The 15,520-nt window shown below is 32.1% G+C and overlaps 3 protein-coding genes across 4 annotated transcripts; 2 read left to right on the top strand and 1 right to left on the bottom strand.

Moving 5' to 3' along the window:
- Positions 1–1,182: 1,182 nt before the first annotated feature.
- On the bottom strand, positions 1,183–1,905 carry LOC120772499 (40S ribosomal protein S26). The gene is made up of 3 exons (XM_040101145.1): positions 1,819–1,905; positions 1,434–1,611; positions 1,183–1,380 (listed from the first exon to the last, which is right to left on the bottom strand). Exons 1-3 carry the CDS (start codon positions 1,819–1,821, stop codon positions 1,220–1,222), a joined length of 342 nt encoding a protein of 113 aa, XP_039957079.1. The 5' UTR covers positions 1,822–1,905; the 3' UTR covers positions 1,183–1,219.
- Positions 1,906–2,583: 678 nt separating this feature from the next.
- Positions 2,584–3,659, top strand: LOC120772753 (uncharacterized protein C6orf136 homolog). Its single transcript, XM_040101516.1, has 2 exons — positions 2,584–2,692; positions 2,775–3,659. The coding sequence occupies exon 2, from the start codon at positions 2,811–2,813 to the stop codon at positions 3,552–3,554; it is 744 nt and encodes a 247-aa protein (XP_039957450.1). The 5' UTR covers positions 2,584–2,692; positions 2,775–2,810; the 3' UTR covers positions 3,555–3,659.
- A 920-nt stretch (positions 3,660–4,579) lies between these two features.
- Positions 4,580–15,450, top strand: LOC120770253 (serine/threonine-protein kinase Genghis Khan). 2 transcript variants are annotated; one of them, XM_040097557.1, is made up of 18 exons: positions 4,580–4,724; positions 5,219–5,464; positions 5,780–6,051; positions 6,133–7,347; positions 7,438–8,039; positions 8,131–8,273; positions 8,713–8,884; positions 9,877–9,983; positions 12,007–12,119; positions 12,183–12,399; positions 12,463–12,932; positions 13,039–13,315; positions 13,606–14,034; positions 14,092–14,295; positions 14,437–14,622; positions 14,685–14,778; positions 14,931–15,145; positions 15,197–15,450. In XM_040097557.1, exons 1-18 carry the CDS (start codon positions 4,691–4,693, stop codon positions 15,340–15,342), a joined length of 5,142 nt encoding a protein of 1,713 aa, XP_039953491.1. In that variant the 5' UTR covers positions 4,580–4,690; the 3' UTR covers positions 15,343–15,450. The 2 variants fall into 2 exon arrangements, with proteins under 2 accessions (XP_039953491.1, XP_039953490.1); XM_040097556.1 differs by having other exon boundaries at positions 4,691–4,724; positions 12,183–12,932.
- Positions 15,451–15,520: the final 70 nt, after the last annotated feature.

The following is a 15,520-nucleotide window of genomic DNA, read 5'->3' as shown; positions in this document are numbered from 1 at the left end:
CTTAGAATTATTTACAATCGGAATTTTCACGCCATCGACTTCAATATTAAGCTAAAGTCTATACTCCTTCGTCCAGTTCAAAAAAATGGTCGCTGTGGATTTGGTGGGGGAAAGTGTGAGGTTTCGTGCAGTGAGGAAACGAGAAAGGTCGGAGAGGTAGCTGTTTACCTTCGAACACATGCCATCGATTCCATTGTCCGACGTCAATATCGTACAATCATCTGCGTACGAGGTTACGCAGCCTCTGGTGGCTGCGGGAATTTCGAGATGTAAAAATTAAACTATAGCGGGGAGATGACACCACCCTGCGGAACCCCCTGTTTAATTCTTCTCAGTTTGGAGACCTCTACCGTACAGTTAGTTCAAGGTCCACCTCTTTATCCCTGGAGAGCATCTTTTCACGTCTTTCCGTGTTGTGGTTCGGACGTTCTGAGAGTACATAACGAAATAGCGTTTCCTTTTTATATAAGTACATACTACATATAATATTAGAACTGAATTTTGATATGTTGAATTTTTTTATTGATTATGATTCGTTACGTCATATTTTTTTATATTTAAAATTATTTAGCTTCTGCTATTAGATATAACCAAATTCAAATGTTGTGTCCATTAGATTATTTTATATTTGAAATCCTTCTCCTGAAAACTTATGATTACGATAATCATATAAGATATACTCGGCCAGTCGCTGAATCCACGTATTTTTCGCAGGCATGTAGTAACCAGTAGCCAACATCACTTTGTTATAATCATCGAATCCGAATAAGTTCAAGAAATATTTTAGTAAGAAATTTGTTTATTTATTGTTGTGGCAATAAAAAATAATATTTCGAGGAACATTAATCGTTTCCAGGATTTAAGTGATAGATAACCCAAGATGGCAAACAGAAAAACAAACACATAGATTTGGTTTTCGTTAAGATCTAACATTGTAAAAACCAAGGATGCCTTAACAACCCACCAACTAACGCACCAAAAGATAAATATCCGTATCACTAATTACAAATGTGAGAATCTGGAAAAAGTCAATCATGCAAACTGGTAACTGCGCAGATTTTTGTAAAATATTTTAATTAGCCGTCTCTTAGATGTTTTTGCAACAATGGAAATTCTAAATAGATTTGTATCAAACCCAAAGCTAGTTGTGCTACTATTCAAATAACAAATAAATAAAATCACTTATGTGTTATGTCAATTTCCAAAGTATTTATTTGCTCTATTTTCTTGGTTGATTCCGAGCCATATCCTTAGGGAAAGTTCGTACAGGTGGAGTGCGAATACGACGAGCTTCTTTCGATCGATTCCTTACAACCTTTGAATGGATAGCACATGACACGCAATAATGCAGCTTTGCGTACAGCTTTGGCAAAATATATGCTAAGGAATAAATTGGTATTAAAAACAAACTGATAATAATTAGATCAACTTACTTTCCCAGATTGAAGCTTCAGAAATGTCTCTCACTGCAGCAGCTTCTACAATATTACGAATGACAAACTTCTTAATGGCTTTATCCTTGGGAACACAACGTGCACAATTGGTACAGCGCACCGGCTTCACGTGGCCGCGATTATGCTTGCAACGACCTCCGTTACGGCGTTTCTTTGTCTGATCAATAAATAAAAATTATACATCTTTAGTATGGTATGGAAACATATTGAAGTAATGTTTCTAACACATTGTTTTACTTCAAGTTATGAAGTAGTGACGCAAATTTTAAGACACTAAACAATATGATGAATTACATTCTTAATAATACTATCCCAAGAACGGTATAATTGAGATATAAAAGTTTCAATGAAAAATGTTACGCACCATTTTATTAGCACTTGTCTTCGTTCAACAGGAAGTAGAGAAAGGAAAGACATAAACGATGCTAACTTGGCTGTTGTTCTATTTTTGACTCAACAAACACAGGCACACAAAATTCTGCATACTTCTTCGTTTATACCAAAAGGGCTTAAATATTTTTCGTATTACATTTTATTTATTACATCTGAAGATTTATCTACGCTTTTCTTCATACAATCGATTAAACATGACAAATAATGTAAAATTTAAAAATTAATTGAATCCGTCAACCACGATTTAACTTTCAAGTTTCCAATATTACTGGTTTTAGTCTAGATTCATAAGAATTTAAGTTGAAACTAAACAAACAAAATAAACACGGTTGTAACTCGTTCCATAGATTAGATTAGACCCTATTTTTAACCGCATCTAATAATTCCAATAATACATAACTACTGGACAATACCCTAATTGCAAAATTAAATTATTTACCTATTAATCCTATCAGTTTTTGGATGAACGTGCACAAATTTTGGTTGATTTCATATTTTTTTTTATAAAATAACAATTAATTAATTTTTTTTTTATATATCTTCTGGAAAACTAATAACTTCTAATATGTAATATCCTATAAAATAGTTTCATAATTATGAAGTATAAAAAATAACAGAATTTTAGAAGTTGAATACAAACCAACTCAAAGCAATGTGAACATAACATAAAGAAGTTACACAAAGGTTAAGATTATATTTACTTATCTCTAGATAATATGAATCGACTTCATGCTGAATATGAAATTATTTCCCATTCTTATTACCACAATGTTTAATATATAACAACGGGGAGGAAAATCATATGCAATGGTTAATCATTGAAATAAAATATAAAATTGAATAAAGTGAGTTATGTGCATCTGTATATTACTTTATACTTATGTAAGAGAGATTTCTAATCACAGTTTATATCGCTTCTCTTAATAGCTAACTACAGAAGACCTATCACATCCCAAATTTTCAATGGCATTGACATTTTTTCCGCACGTTTTAAATTGCATAAAACGGAGACCGTTGCAAACAATAAGTTACCATCAATGCTCACGCCTGTTATATACACTGAACAACAATTCCTATAAAAGATGGTGTCAAATTTACAAATTGGGCACCTATATTTTGGATTCTAATTACCAAGCTAAACGGCAAATCCATAATAATGTTGTACATTCAAAAAACACAAACCAACCTAGATTGGAAGATCTAGATCGTGCTTTCAGAGTTCTACAAGAAACTTTGCCTAAATTATTTATAGAACCACTAGATTATTCAATTTACAGCCCTAATTTAGTATTTGAAAACAATATTACCGGCAAACAAACAATTGGATTGTACCATTACGTGAAACAAATCGCACTTTTGCGAACAGTGGGACATCTAAAATATGCTTACGTTAAGTTTGAAGTGCTTAAAATTACGAAACATACTGAAGATTATACTGTAAAAATTAGATGGAGAATTCGTGGTATATCTGGACTAAAAGTTATGCTTTCGTTTTGGAAATATAAACTGTGGCAAATGAAAGAAATTTTTGACGAGCAAGAGTCATGGTATGATGGATTTTCCGTTTGTTATTTAGGACCCGATGGACTTATACATAAACATGTTGTAGATAGAGTAATGCCAGATGAAAATAAAGAAATAGTTGAACCGGAATCCGGGCAGAGCTTGCCGACGGGGTCCGTAGCTGTTTCATCGCCAAAGTTATAAAACTAGCTATCTGCAAAGTATCAAATTCTTTTATTATTTATTAAAGCTGTTATCAATTGGAGAAAGTAAATAAACACAAATCGTTTGTGTAATTCTATAAGAAAAGCTTTTTTCCTATGTATGTGCTATTACATTATTATATGTGTATACTTATTTATTTTTCCTGCTTATAAGAAGTTTCTGAAATTGATGATAAATAAGTCATACATATTCTGAGTCATAAACATTTAAAACTATTCATTTTGAATTTACAAATTTGCAAAAACATTCAATATCAGAAAAATGATTTTGCTTTTGATATATAAGTCAACAAATTTTCGAAACAGTGATGATATCTCAGAACACCGATTCTTTCCCCACATTCACTGGTAATCGACTTTACAGCGCTTCTATAGGCGATAGATGTTATCTTATTATGGTTAACCCCCTGAAAGCCAAGTATCGGTTAATTACCCAACAGCTCTACCAGAGAGTTTTGACCGGATTGATAAATCTAACTAAATTCTTGTGTACGTATAGCCAATGGTCATTGCATATTACTCACAGTTATCTAAATGTTTATGCAGGCAACTATTATGGGAGTTTCTATAAAAAGATGGCAAAGAAAAAAGCGACAAAATGTACAAAATTTCCGCCGGTTATCACAATAATTTTTTTCGACGATTCCAAACGATAATTAAAGTGCACGTGGCCTATATAAATAGTACAATCTCAGACACCTAGTTTAGCCGTTTCGGACGCTTGTGCTCGCTAGAGGGTCAAACGTTTACTTATCAAAGTGCACTTTAGTGAACGCACTGCAAACATGCAGCCATTCAAAATCGATCATGATGATCTCTAGAGGGTTGTCTCTTTCTTGGTGGTGTTATGCAAGTGATACCTAGTGAGATGGAAGTAAACACGTCGATCTATGGCCCTAATGTTTATATATGAAGCTGGGGATTTATATATTTCTTGGCAACTCTATTATTTTCCAGTGTATTCGGGTTGCATTATGTGCGTCATTTAATAAATTTTCCACACCGTCAAATTGTTGTGATTTCAGCAAATTTATTCGTGAACCGTAGTTAAGTGAATTGTACTTACTCGAGAAATGATTGCATGAACGTAAATGGAAAAGAAAACAAAAACTTAGTATGAGTTTTAAAACAGAAAACTCGGATTCTGTCGGTAAATATATTTGTGGACAAATTCAGAATACTATTGCTGAGCATATTTAGGCAATTGTTGTGCTATATATGGACTATGTACAATCGGGAGAAAAAACAATTTATTGAAATTTTCCGGTTACAATGCTTTAACTTTAATATTATTTACAAATCCAATTAACCTTGTAATGGTTGTTCATCTGAAAAGATATGAATAAAATATGTTTGCAATTAGGAGACACAGTTTTAAATAATGAAGTATTGTAATTTACATATGTATATATATAGTATATATAGCATACGACAATATCTTTTACCAAGCATATATCTATATTCCTAGATCTATTTTAAGTTATGCGGGTTGGTAATGACATTTAATAGTTAATATTATTGTACCAAATAATATCAAATTTATCAAATTGTTATTATTTTATTCTTTAAGGCATTTGCATACAATAAAAAATATGCATATTCATTATTGGATTTAATATTTGAATGTATCTTATTTTTAAAAAGTACACAGCGGCAATAGATTTGCTAAGCGATTGAAAATATTAGAATCGTTAATATTTCAAAAAGGAGTAACCAATGGATTGCTAACAGCAAAAACTTACTTACAAGAAAAAACCGATATACTTTCAAATATTGATGGAAAAGCTGTTTCAATTGAAACACTGTTGGACGCTCTGCTTGTTTTATACGATGAATGCTGCAACTCATCATTGAGAAGAGAGAAAACTTTAGCTGATTTTATAAAGTTGGGTAAGTGGAGTTGTATATATTGGCTTATACCCAATCAAATTACCTTCCTTATATACATTGTTATCTTGATATAGAAAGCATAGATTTCTTACATTTAAAAAATTGTTTATACCGAAACCGATGTATTAATATCATGTCCCATCTTGTTTTTATAAACATAATGCATGTTGGATAAGGTTTTGAACTTGTTATTTTTAAATTAGTTCGTTTTTTTGCTGATACTGAGTGAAAAATGCATTTATATATACACTATATATCAAAAATTATATACGTATACACATATTACAGTACTTATAAACAATTTGTTTGTTATAGTAAAACCAGTGGCTACATTGTTTAAACAACTACGTTTATCTAGAGATGATTTTGAAACAATTAAAATTATTGGGCGTGGCGCTTTTGGGGAAGTATGTGTTGTTCGAATGCTTGCAACGCACCAGATTTTCGCAATGAAAACATTAAACAAATGGGAAATGCTTAAACGTGCGGAAACAGCGTGTTTCCGAGAAGAACGCGATGTTTTAGTGTACGGTGATAGACAATGGATAACAAATTTGCATTATGCTTTTCAGGATGATAGCAATTTGGTAATTATGAATCTAAGGATATGGAATTGTGTAATATTGTAAGGGTAGACAATAATGCTTTTTTTTATATAAATTGAACAGTATCTTGTAATGGATTATTACTGTGGTGGAGATTTGTTAACACTTTTAAGCAAATTTGAAGATCGGTTGCCCGAGGATATGGCGAAATTTTATATTGCTGAGACAATTTTGGCGATAGATAGCATACATAAACTCCAATATGTACACCGTGACATAAAACCAGATAATTTGGTGCTTGACATGAAAGGACACATACGGTTAGCTGATTTCGGATCTTGTTTACGAATCGGGATGGATGGAATGGTCCAATCAAATGTAGCCGTGGGTACCCCAGATTACATTTCTCCTGAAATACTTCGAGCAATGGAAGATGGTCAGGGTAGATACGGAGCTGAATGTGATTGGTGGTCGCTTGGAGTTTGTATGTATGAAATGTTATATGGCGAGACACCATTTTATGCCGAGAGTCTTGTTGAAACATATGGAAAGATAATGAACCATCAAAACTGTTTCGACTTTCCTGCTGAGGAGACTCTTGATTATGTTATATCAGAAGAAGCAAAAGATTTAATGCAGAAGCTTATTTGTGCACCTGAAAATCGGTTAGGTCAAAATGGTACAGATGATTTTAAAAGTCATCCTTGGTTTGCTGGATTAGATTGGGACAATCTTAGATATAGTCAAGCCCCCTACATACCTGAAGTGTCAAGTCCAACTGATACATCAAATTTTGATGTTGATGACACAGATATGCATCTCTCCGACACTGTACCACCAGGAGCCAATATTGCCTTTTCTGGTCTTCACTTACCATTCATCGGATTTACTTTTACTCAATGTAGCTCTTTATCTGATTTGGGAATGGTTGAAATTAGTTATAGCCATACATTTGTCGACACAGACAAATCTGTGAATCCAGAAATAATGGATGAAAAATGTAATCTCATTGAAGAAATAAATTGTTTAAAACGGAAAAACTATGAGCTTGAAAACAAATTGAAAAACTTAGAAATTATTGAAAAGGTAACACCCGAAGAATGCAACAATACCGCTTATTTAGCACGGTTGAAAGAATTGGAACAAGAATTGAACGAAGTGAAACGGGAAAAATGTCTCACATCCAAAGAGTACGGTGAAGCACTGGATAGAATAAAAACTCAAGAATCCGAATTAAATGATGCCATATGCCAACGAAAATTGGCAATGATGGAATACGCAGAAGTTACCGATAAATTATCCGAATTACGTTCTCAAAAACAAAAATTATCACGACAGGTGAGTTTCGTTTAGTCGTGCTCGCTTTATAAAATTTAAATTTGTTTTAAATGTGATTTGTCCAATTGTTTTATTAAAAATATTTAATAGGTTCGTGATAAAGAGGAAGAGCTGGAATCAGTTATGAAAAAAATAGACAATTTGCGAAATGATCTTCGAAAGGCAGATAAAAATCGACGGGAACTTGAGCTACGAGTTGAAGATGCCATAACTGACATGGCTAAAGAAAAAAAACAAAGAGAACGCTCTGAAGAATATTGTCGCCAGCTACAGTCAGAATTACGAAGCAAAAGTAATACAGATATGAACTCCGCTTTCCCAGCGAATGAACCGTTGCGATACGAAATTGAAAGAATTGAGGTACAATATTCGGAAAAACTGAATCAGCAACAAACCCGCTTTAACATTGAGCTATCTGAACTGCGAGAGCAGCTTATGGAATCCGAGAAGAATCGGGACTTTTTAATAATAGAACTTCAAAAAACTCGTGAAAAATGCGACTTAAGTAGATTAGAATCTCAAAACGACACTGTAGATACATTAAGTGAACAGAAAAAAATGTATGAGCAAGAGAAGAGTATCTGGGTGGAAGAAAAACGAAGATTAATATCAGAAATGGAAAATCTCAAAGAATCTATCAGACAATTACAAACAAAGCAAATAGAAGACCAAAATAATTGTGAAGAATTAAGGTAATTTTTATGTAGGCGCATCTTTGTTGCAAATTATATTCATATTCAGTATACTTTTGGTACATTGGGTTTTTTATTTCAAAAACCATAGGACAAAGCGACAAGCTATAATACAATGGGAACGACAAATGTCCGAAATAATACAATGGGTATCTGATGAAAAGGATGCTCGAAGTTACTTACAAGCCTTAGCAACAAAAATGACTGAGGAGGTTGAATATCTAAAACACTCAGGTAAATAATTCTAAAATTAATCAAATTATTTTTAACATACTAATCTAATTGAAAAAAAAATGGATCTTCTTAAGAAGTAACTCCACTAATTTTAAAAGTTTATTTGTTGAATACATTGCTTTATACATGTTAAAATGACCACAGAATATGCATTATTGCCCACTTGTATCGTGTATTTCATATTTTCTGGTAAAATCAAATATCATTCACTGTATGCTTTAAGAAAATATTACCTATAGTTGTCTAGTATTCATGGATTATTTAATTTCATAATATTAAAGGGTATTGTGCTAAATTACTGATGCTCTTTGGATAATGCATATCCTCGTGCATATATAATTGGCAACAATTATTTGTATATTTATACTACTTCTATCATTATCCACATTGCTTTCATAAACTAAATTCTGTTATAAATTTTTTTTCTATTTATGTATAGGTTCATTTCAGCAAACCTATGAAACGAAAAATTGGCGAAATAGACGTTCTCAAAAACTTGATAAGATGGAGTTATTAAATTTGCAAAGTTCACTTCAGGCTGAGATCCAGGCAAAAACGCTTATTTCGGAAGAACTTAGTAGGACACGAGCAGAATTAATTGCAACTCAGAAGTATGTGTTTACAATTTATAATATATAACTAATTTTTATTCTTTACTGGCGTAGTCACCTTTTTTCGCTATTTAGCTATGAACTATGTATGTCAATGTAGTACCGCCGTTGACAATGATCAAAGGACCATAAATCTACCGCAAAAATTTTCTCTCGAACACTCCTGAGGCCGACTCATCAGATGATATCATTATCCATGCCTCCGTATCATAGAGCGTACGGGAATGATGAGGAACTTATATGTCTTTGTTCGTCGAGAGAGGGTTTCACTTTTCAATTGCCTTTTGAGTCCAAAGTAGCACCTGTTGGCAAGAATGATTCTGCGTTGGATTTTAAGGCTGATATTGTTAGTGTTTATGCTGGTTCCAAGATAGTCGGATTTAACTACGACTTCAAAGTTATGACTGTCAACAGAGACGTGTAAGCCAAGTCGTAAATGCGATGACTGTTTGACAGGAGATATTTCGTCTTTTCTTCGTCCACAACCAGACCAATATGCTTCGCTTCCTTATCCTGTCTGGAGGAAGCTGAACTAACGACGTGGTTGTTGAGGCCAATGATATCAATATCACTGGCGTACGCCAGCAGCTGTACACTCTTATAGAAGAATATAGCTTCTTTATTTAGTTCTGCAGCTCATATTATTTTCTCCAGCAATAGGTTGATGAAGTCACACGAGATAGGGAGTTCCCTTGTCTGAAGCCTCGCTTGGTATCGAACGGCTCAGAGAGGTGAAAAGTTGAGGACAATTTACTTAAAAACATATTTTTCGAATGTTTAAGCTGCATTCAAATATTTCACATATTATAAACCAAGCGATATAATAAGTTATAACTGAAACTTAATTATATCTTGTAACTTATAACCTATTTATGCTTAAAGTTATTAACATAACAATAGAAACTGTTGTTTCTCAGCATCTATTTTCACTATTTGGTACAAATGTTTCAAATATTTATAATAATTATCGTCTAAATTTTTTTATTTTTTAGGGATCTACGGGAAAGTCGTAACCGTTGTGATTCTGCCTTATATGAGCTTCATCATAAGGAAAATGAAATCCGTGATATTCAAAAAACATTAGAAACTTCAGAAGGATGTAAGTACGCTTTTTTTTTACTGAATATCAAAGTATTTAATATTAAGCGTCTTATCAGTAATAAAGAAAATTGTTATAAAATTTTTTAAATACGTTAATAAATTCATAAAAAATATGAATGTTGAGGAATATATGTATCGAAAGTCCACGGAATGTCTCAAAACTAGTTCACTTATGATTTAAAATGACAACGTTGAACAGAATGTTTGTACTAAATTCTTTGTGTAATCAGTTTTAAATGGTGTTTGTAATACTCGAATATATAATGCTAGAACCAAACAATTTTAGTAACACTGGAAAAAAGTTGCGTATAAAAATTATCATATAAAAAGATTTCCTAGCTGACAGTTATTAATTAATTTGCCTGAAAAACTATCTAAGATAATATTTATATAAATAGATATTAAGATTAGTTGATTTTTTTATTGAGTCATATTGGCAGAAATATTTATTCAATATTTATTTTTAATTCATAATTTGTAGATAAATTGTATATACAAGATATGCTAACTAAGTTATTGGATGATAGTATGAAGTTAAGCCCAGTACGAGGGCGAAGAATTGGAAAAAGCATGACAACAGAATTCTGCAGAAACACGCCAATAAATATTCATCAGGGCAAACTCACGGAGCTTGCCGAACCTCTTAATGAGTTAATTACTAATTTGAAAAAAACAAATGAAAGCATAGATACCAACTCAATGACAGGGGCAACTAATATAATAGATCTGTTAAGATTTTCACTGCAAGTTCAACAAGCCCAACAAGAACCAATGCACGAAAGATCGCAGTTTATTATTCAAAATCTCCGAAGATTTGCAAAAAAAGTTGTACACCGTTGTAGCATATCTTTATGGGTTGGAGTTACATCGTGTTTTGTAGGCATATTTTTATTTTTGTTACGCGATTATAACTTTGCAAGTTTGTTTTCTGTTAAAAAATTTTAGGAGCGGATCTTCAGTTAATAAAAAAAATATTAAAACGATGACACAATATTTTATAAGGGGGTTTTAAACGATAAACTTAAAACATAAGCATTCTTTCATTGACTTTCATCGTATTTCTCAAATTTTATTGTTTAATTTTGTTAATCAGTTTTAATTACCAATTGAAATAAAGGAAAACAATAAATAATAACATTAAATAATACTTGAAATACGTATTACGGAAATGAAGTGTTTGCAGATATGATATCAAAATCGTTTGTTTATATTTAACTAATTGCGTATTTTCAGCATGAAATATTTTTTCAGTTATCATAAATCCAACATACGTACATATTTGCATTCCTTCAGAGTTTGTTTACTAAAACTAACAAATCAATTTGTGTTAATATCAATAACTGTTGAGTATAACTCAAATTTAAATTGAATAGAGTAGAGCTTATAAAATGATACGTGCCATTATTTCAAGAAGCAAATATTAAACCTAAACTTTTATATAAAGTGTGTTCGCTATATATTAGTAAACACTTATTTAAGTTTACAGTTGGTTACCAGCAATTTAATTTGAATTTGTTCATGAAATAAGGGTTTAAATTTTATTAATTGGATGTGCTTTTATGAAACCATATAAGTAACGTGGCGTGTATATATGTATGTAAAATTAAGCAGGTCACAGAAATCATGCATAGTTATACATACGTACATTGAAACGTATTATACCCATATGTAAATATGTTAATATTCCTATTAATATAAAAATTGTAATTTAGATATTAAAAACTCGTTAAACTTTACACTTTTGCATTAAATTATATACACATTATATATTTTGCTTATTTTTTCATTGCGTTTTTTATGTTTTATGCTAATAATCCACATTTTTCTCATTTCATGTCGCTTTTTTTGATCCTACAACGATGCGTGTTAAACCGTACGATCCAATTGCCTGGTTTACTGCCTAATAACATAACTAATAAATACATTGATTGCATAATTGTATTTGTGTATTTAAATTGACGCTTTTTTAATCTCCGTTTTTATCAACAATTTTGCGATACATCACTGATAATTTTAAACAGTTCTGGAAAGACCTTCTTCGCAAACTTCTTGTAACTATTTCTTTAAGGAATCTACAGGAAATATTGAAATTCCGGATATTGATGCTGATAGCAATATTTCCAGAGATGTTATGGTATGTTTGCTAATAATGTCCATGAGTTTTAGTGATAACTTTAAATTTTTTGTTGTATTACAGGGTAGTTCATTTAATAATAATTTGTCACTCGGAAATTTAAAACAAACTCAAAACTCCTCTGCAAATTCAAGTAGTTCGTATACTATTCGTTATCCGCAAAACTCTAAGCTGGATTCATTATATCCATATTATATGGTAGAAAAAAAACATTTTTTAACAACAGACTACAAAAATGAGCAAGATAATAGTGATTTGGATGACATTCACGGCCATCATAGTAAGTCAAGCTCTAAAAGCAGCATTAGTGTTAAACCTATTGATTTGCATCCTACGAATGTAGCAGCTACAAAAGTACACCAGTTTTTGGTTAGAACTTTCAGCAGCCCAACAAAATGTAACCACTGCACTTCACTGATGGTTGGCCTAACCAGACAGGGTGTCGTATGTGAGTTTTGTGGTTTTGCCTGCCACACTGTTTGTTGTCAGAAAGTTCCTACAATATGCCCTGTGCCAATCGATCAAACGAAGCGGCCATTGGGCATTGACCCAACTCGAGGGATTGGTACAGCTTATGAGGGATATGTAAAAGTGCCAAAGATGGGTGTTATAAAAAGGGGTTGGGTGCGTCAATTTGTAGTTGTATGCGATTTCAAGTTATTCTTGTACGATATATCAGCGGAAAGAAGTGCTTTGCCCAGTGTGAATGTTTCACAAGTTCTAGATATGAGAGATCCAGAATTTGCTGTTGCCAGTGTTCGAGAGAGTGACGTCATACATGCTACAAAGAAAGATGTGCCATGTATATTTAGGGTAAGTATTTTCGACTATTTAATTTTGATTTTTATAGTGATATGAATAAGTTTCACACGTTATTTGAAAAGTGTGTATTCCCTTCAATATGTTTATGAAATTTTAGATTAAGACTTCCTTGATTGAAGGAGGGTCCACGTGTAATACCCTAATGTTGGCAGACAATGAAACAGAGAAGCGAAAATGGGTAGTTGCCTTAGGTGAATTACATCGCATACTAAAACGCAATAATCTCCCGAATACAGCAATATTTAAAGTACACGAAATACTAGACAGTTCTCTGACAATAGTGAGGAGTGCATTAAGCTCCGTTATAGTTTACCCTGATCAGTTTTTATTGGGAACAGAGGATGGCTTATATTGTATTAATCTAGAAGAATATGGTAAGTAAACCATGAATTCAATATTAAAATTACATTCGAATTTTCAAAGATACAGGATGCGGTTATTTGTGATAGTACATTATATATGTATATATATCATTTCATATACTATTGTGTTTGTATTGTTATATCAATGTTTTTTTGATGTAGATAACTAACGTACATAGATATAAATAGGAACTTACATATATGACCCATTTTATTCAGTTTTAGTTTCAGGGTTGTAAAATAGAACAATGCAAGAATATATAGATTAACATTGTCTTATAATTTCATTTTGATTTATATAGAAATAAATCGCATTGGTGAAAGTAAAAAGATTATTCAAATGTGGTATGTAGAAGAAGAGCACATTCTAGTCATTTTGTGCGGTAAACAAAGGCATATACGCTTACTTCCCATAAGAGCTTTGGAAGTGAGTGACGTGGAGTGGATAAAAGTTTCAGACTCAAAAAATTGTATTGCGGCATGTACCGGCATCATTCGTCGATCTCCGGTCAATGTTTATGCGTTTGTCGTAGCATTAAAGCGTCCAACCAATCAAACACAAGTGGTGGTGTATGAGATAAATCGAAACCATTTAAGGCATCAAAAAATGTGTGAATTCACCGTGGCGTATCCAGTCCAGAGCCTTCAAATTTTGTCAGACATTAGGCTTGTTATCGGTCATCAAAGCGGCTTCACTGCCTATTATTTACAGGGCGAAGCGACGACTACTTGTAAGATGACATCATAAATTTTCTAAATTTTTGCTAATATAAATATTTAATTCGTAGCATTAATACATCCGGAAAATCAATTATGTGCCTTTTTAAATTATTCTGGCGTGGATGCCGTTCGTGTAATTGAAATACAGTGTCCCGGGGGAATATTCGGAGAATATTTATTGGTGTTTCAAACTTTGGCTATTTACGTGGATCTTCAAGGAAGAAAATCCAGGGATCGAGAAATTACATATCCAGCTAATCCAACTCACATAAGTAACTTAATATTTTTACGATTACATGCTAATATTATTTTATATGTTACATCGTTATGTTTAGCTTATGCTGCCCCTTTCTTCATAAAAATTAGGATTATTAGCAAAATTGTTTACATATAATTTTTATTATTCTTTTCAGCGTATTTGGATGGACATTTGCTAGTATTTTCGGAAACGCATGTGGACATTTTCAACACCCAAACCGCAGATTGGGTGCAGTCAATTGGACTAAAACGAGCGCAACCGTTAGGACCACAAACAAATTTCGTTTTGACTTATGTTAACGATGCGCCTATTGTTGTATATTTAGCTAACATACACACAAGTATGTTTTTATTATTGTGTTGTTCAAGATTTTATAGGAATTTTATTTACCTTTATTTATAGAAGAACTTATTCACATTGGTTCCGCAGAAAAATCAGGATCTAAAAATCCTCGGCGAAGATTTTCTGTTCGCGAAGTGAACAAGTCATTTAAAAGGTAAATAAAATAATTTAAACAAAACAAAAATTTTGAAAATGTATATATATATTTTAACAAAACTTAAACTTTTTAATGAATTTACCTTATTTGCTTACAAAACATGTTTATATTTAAAGTTAAAAATTTTTGAAATTGATTTCTTGATTTAGCACAAGCGACAGGAGATCTAAAATGATATCAGCTCCGACAAATTTTAATCACATTTCACATATGGGACCGGGAGATGGAATTCAAAACCAAAGGCTATTGGATCTTCCTACTACTATAGAAACAGCTGATCAGATAAGCAATCAATCTTTTATTATCCGTCAATCTTCACTTACACCACACGCTACTGCACGCCAAATGACAAATTCACAAAATGGTTAAATATTCATGCTGAATGGAATTTATATTAATAGTTATTCAATTACAGGAAATCCTCAAAAAGCTCTTACAATTGATCAACAGAGAACAATTGAATCAGAGCAACATCAAGCACAAGCTCGCTCTCCAAGTCCTATTTCTAATTTGAGCTCACCAAAGGATTCACCGGACATAAAGTCTTATTTGCCGTTTTAAGGTCTTATAATGTATTATTTTTTGTATTTATTTATTTTATTTTTCATTATAATAAGTTTTACTATTTTTTTAAATAAATATGCTCATACTTATATGTATATTTAAAACATGAGGAATGAACGAATATGAATTTTACACTTTAATGGTGAATTGATGTAAAAGCGATACAAGATAATTG

Source organism: Bactrocera tryoni, chromosome 3 (assembly GCF_016617805.1).
Source record: "Bactrocera tryoni isolate S06 chromosome 3, CSIRO_BtryS06_freeze2, whole genome shotgun sequence".
Classification (NCBI taxonomy): domain Eukaryota; kingdom Metazoa; phylum Arthropoda; class Insecta; order Diptera; family Tephritidae; genus Bactrocera; species Bactrocera tryoni.
This window is presented reverse-complemented; position numbering and strand designations above follow the sequence as displayed.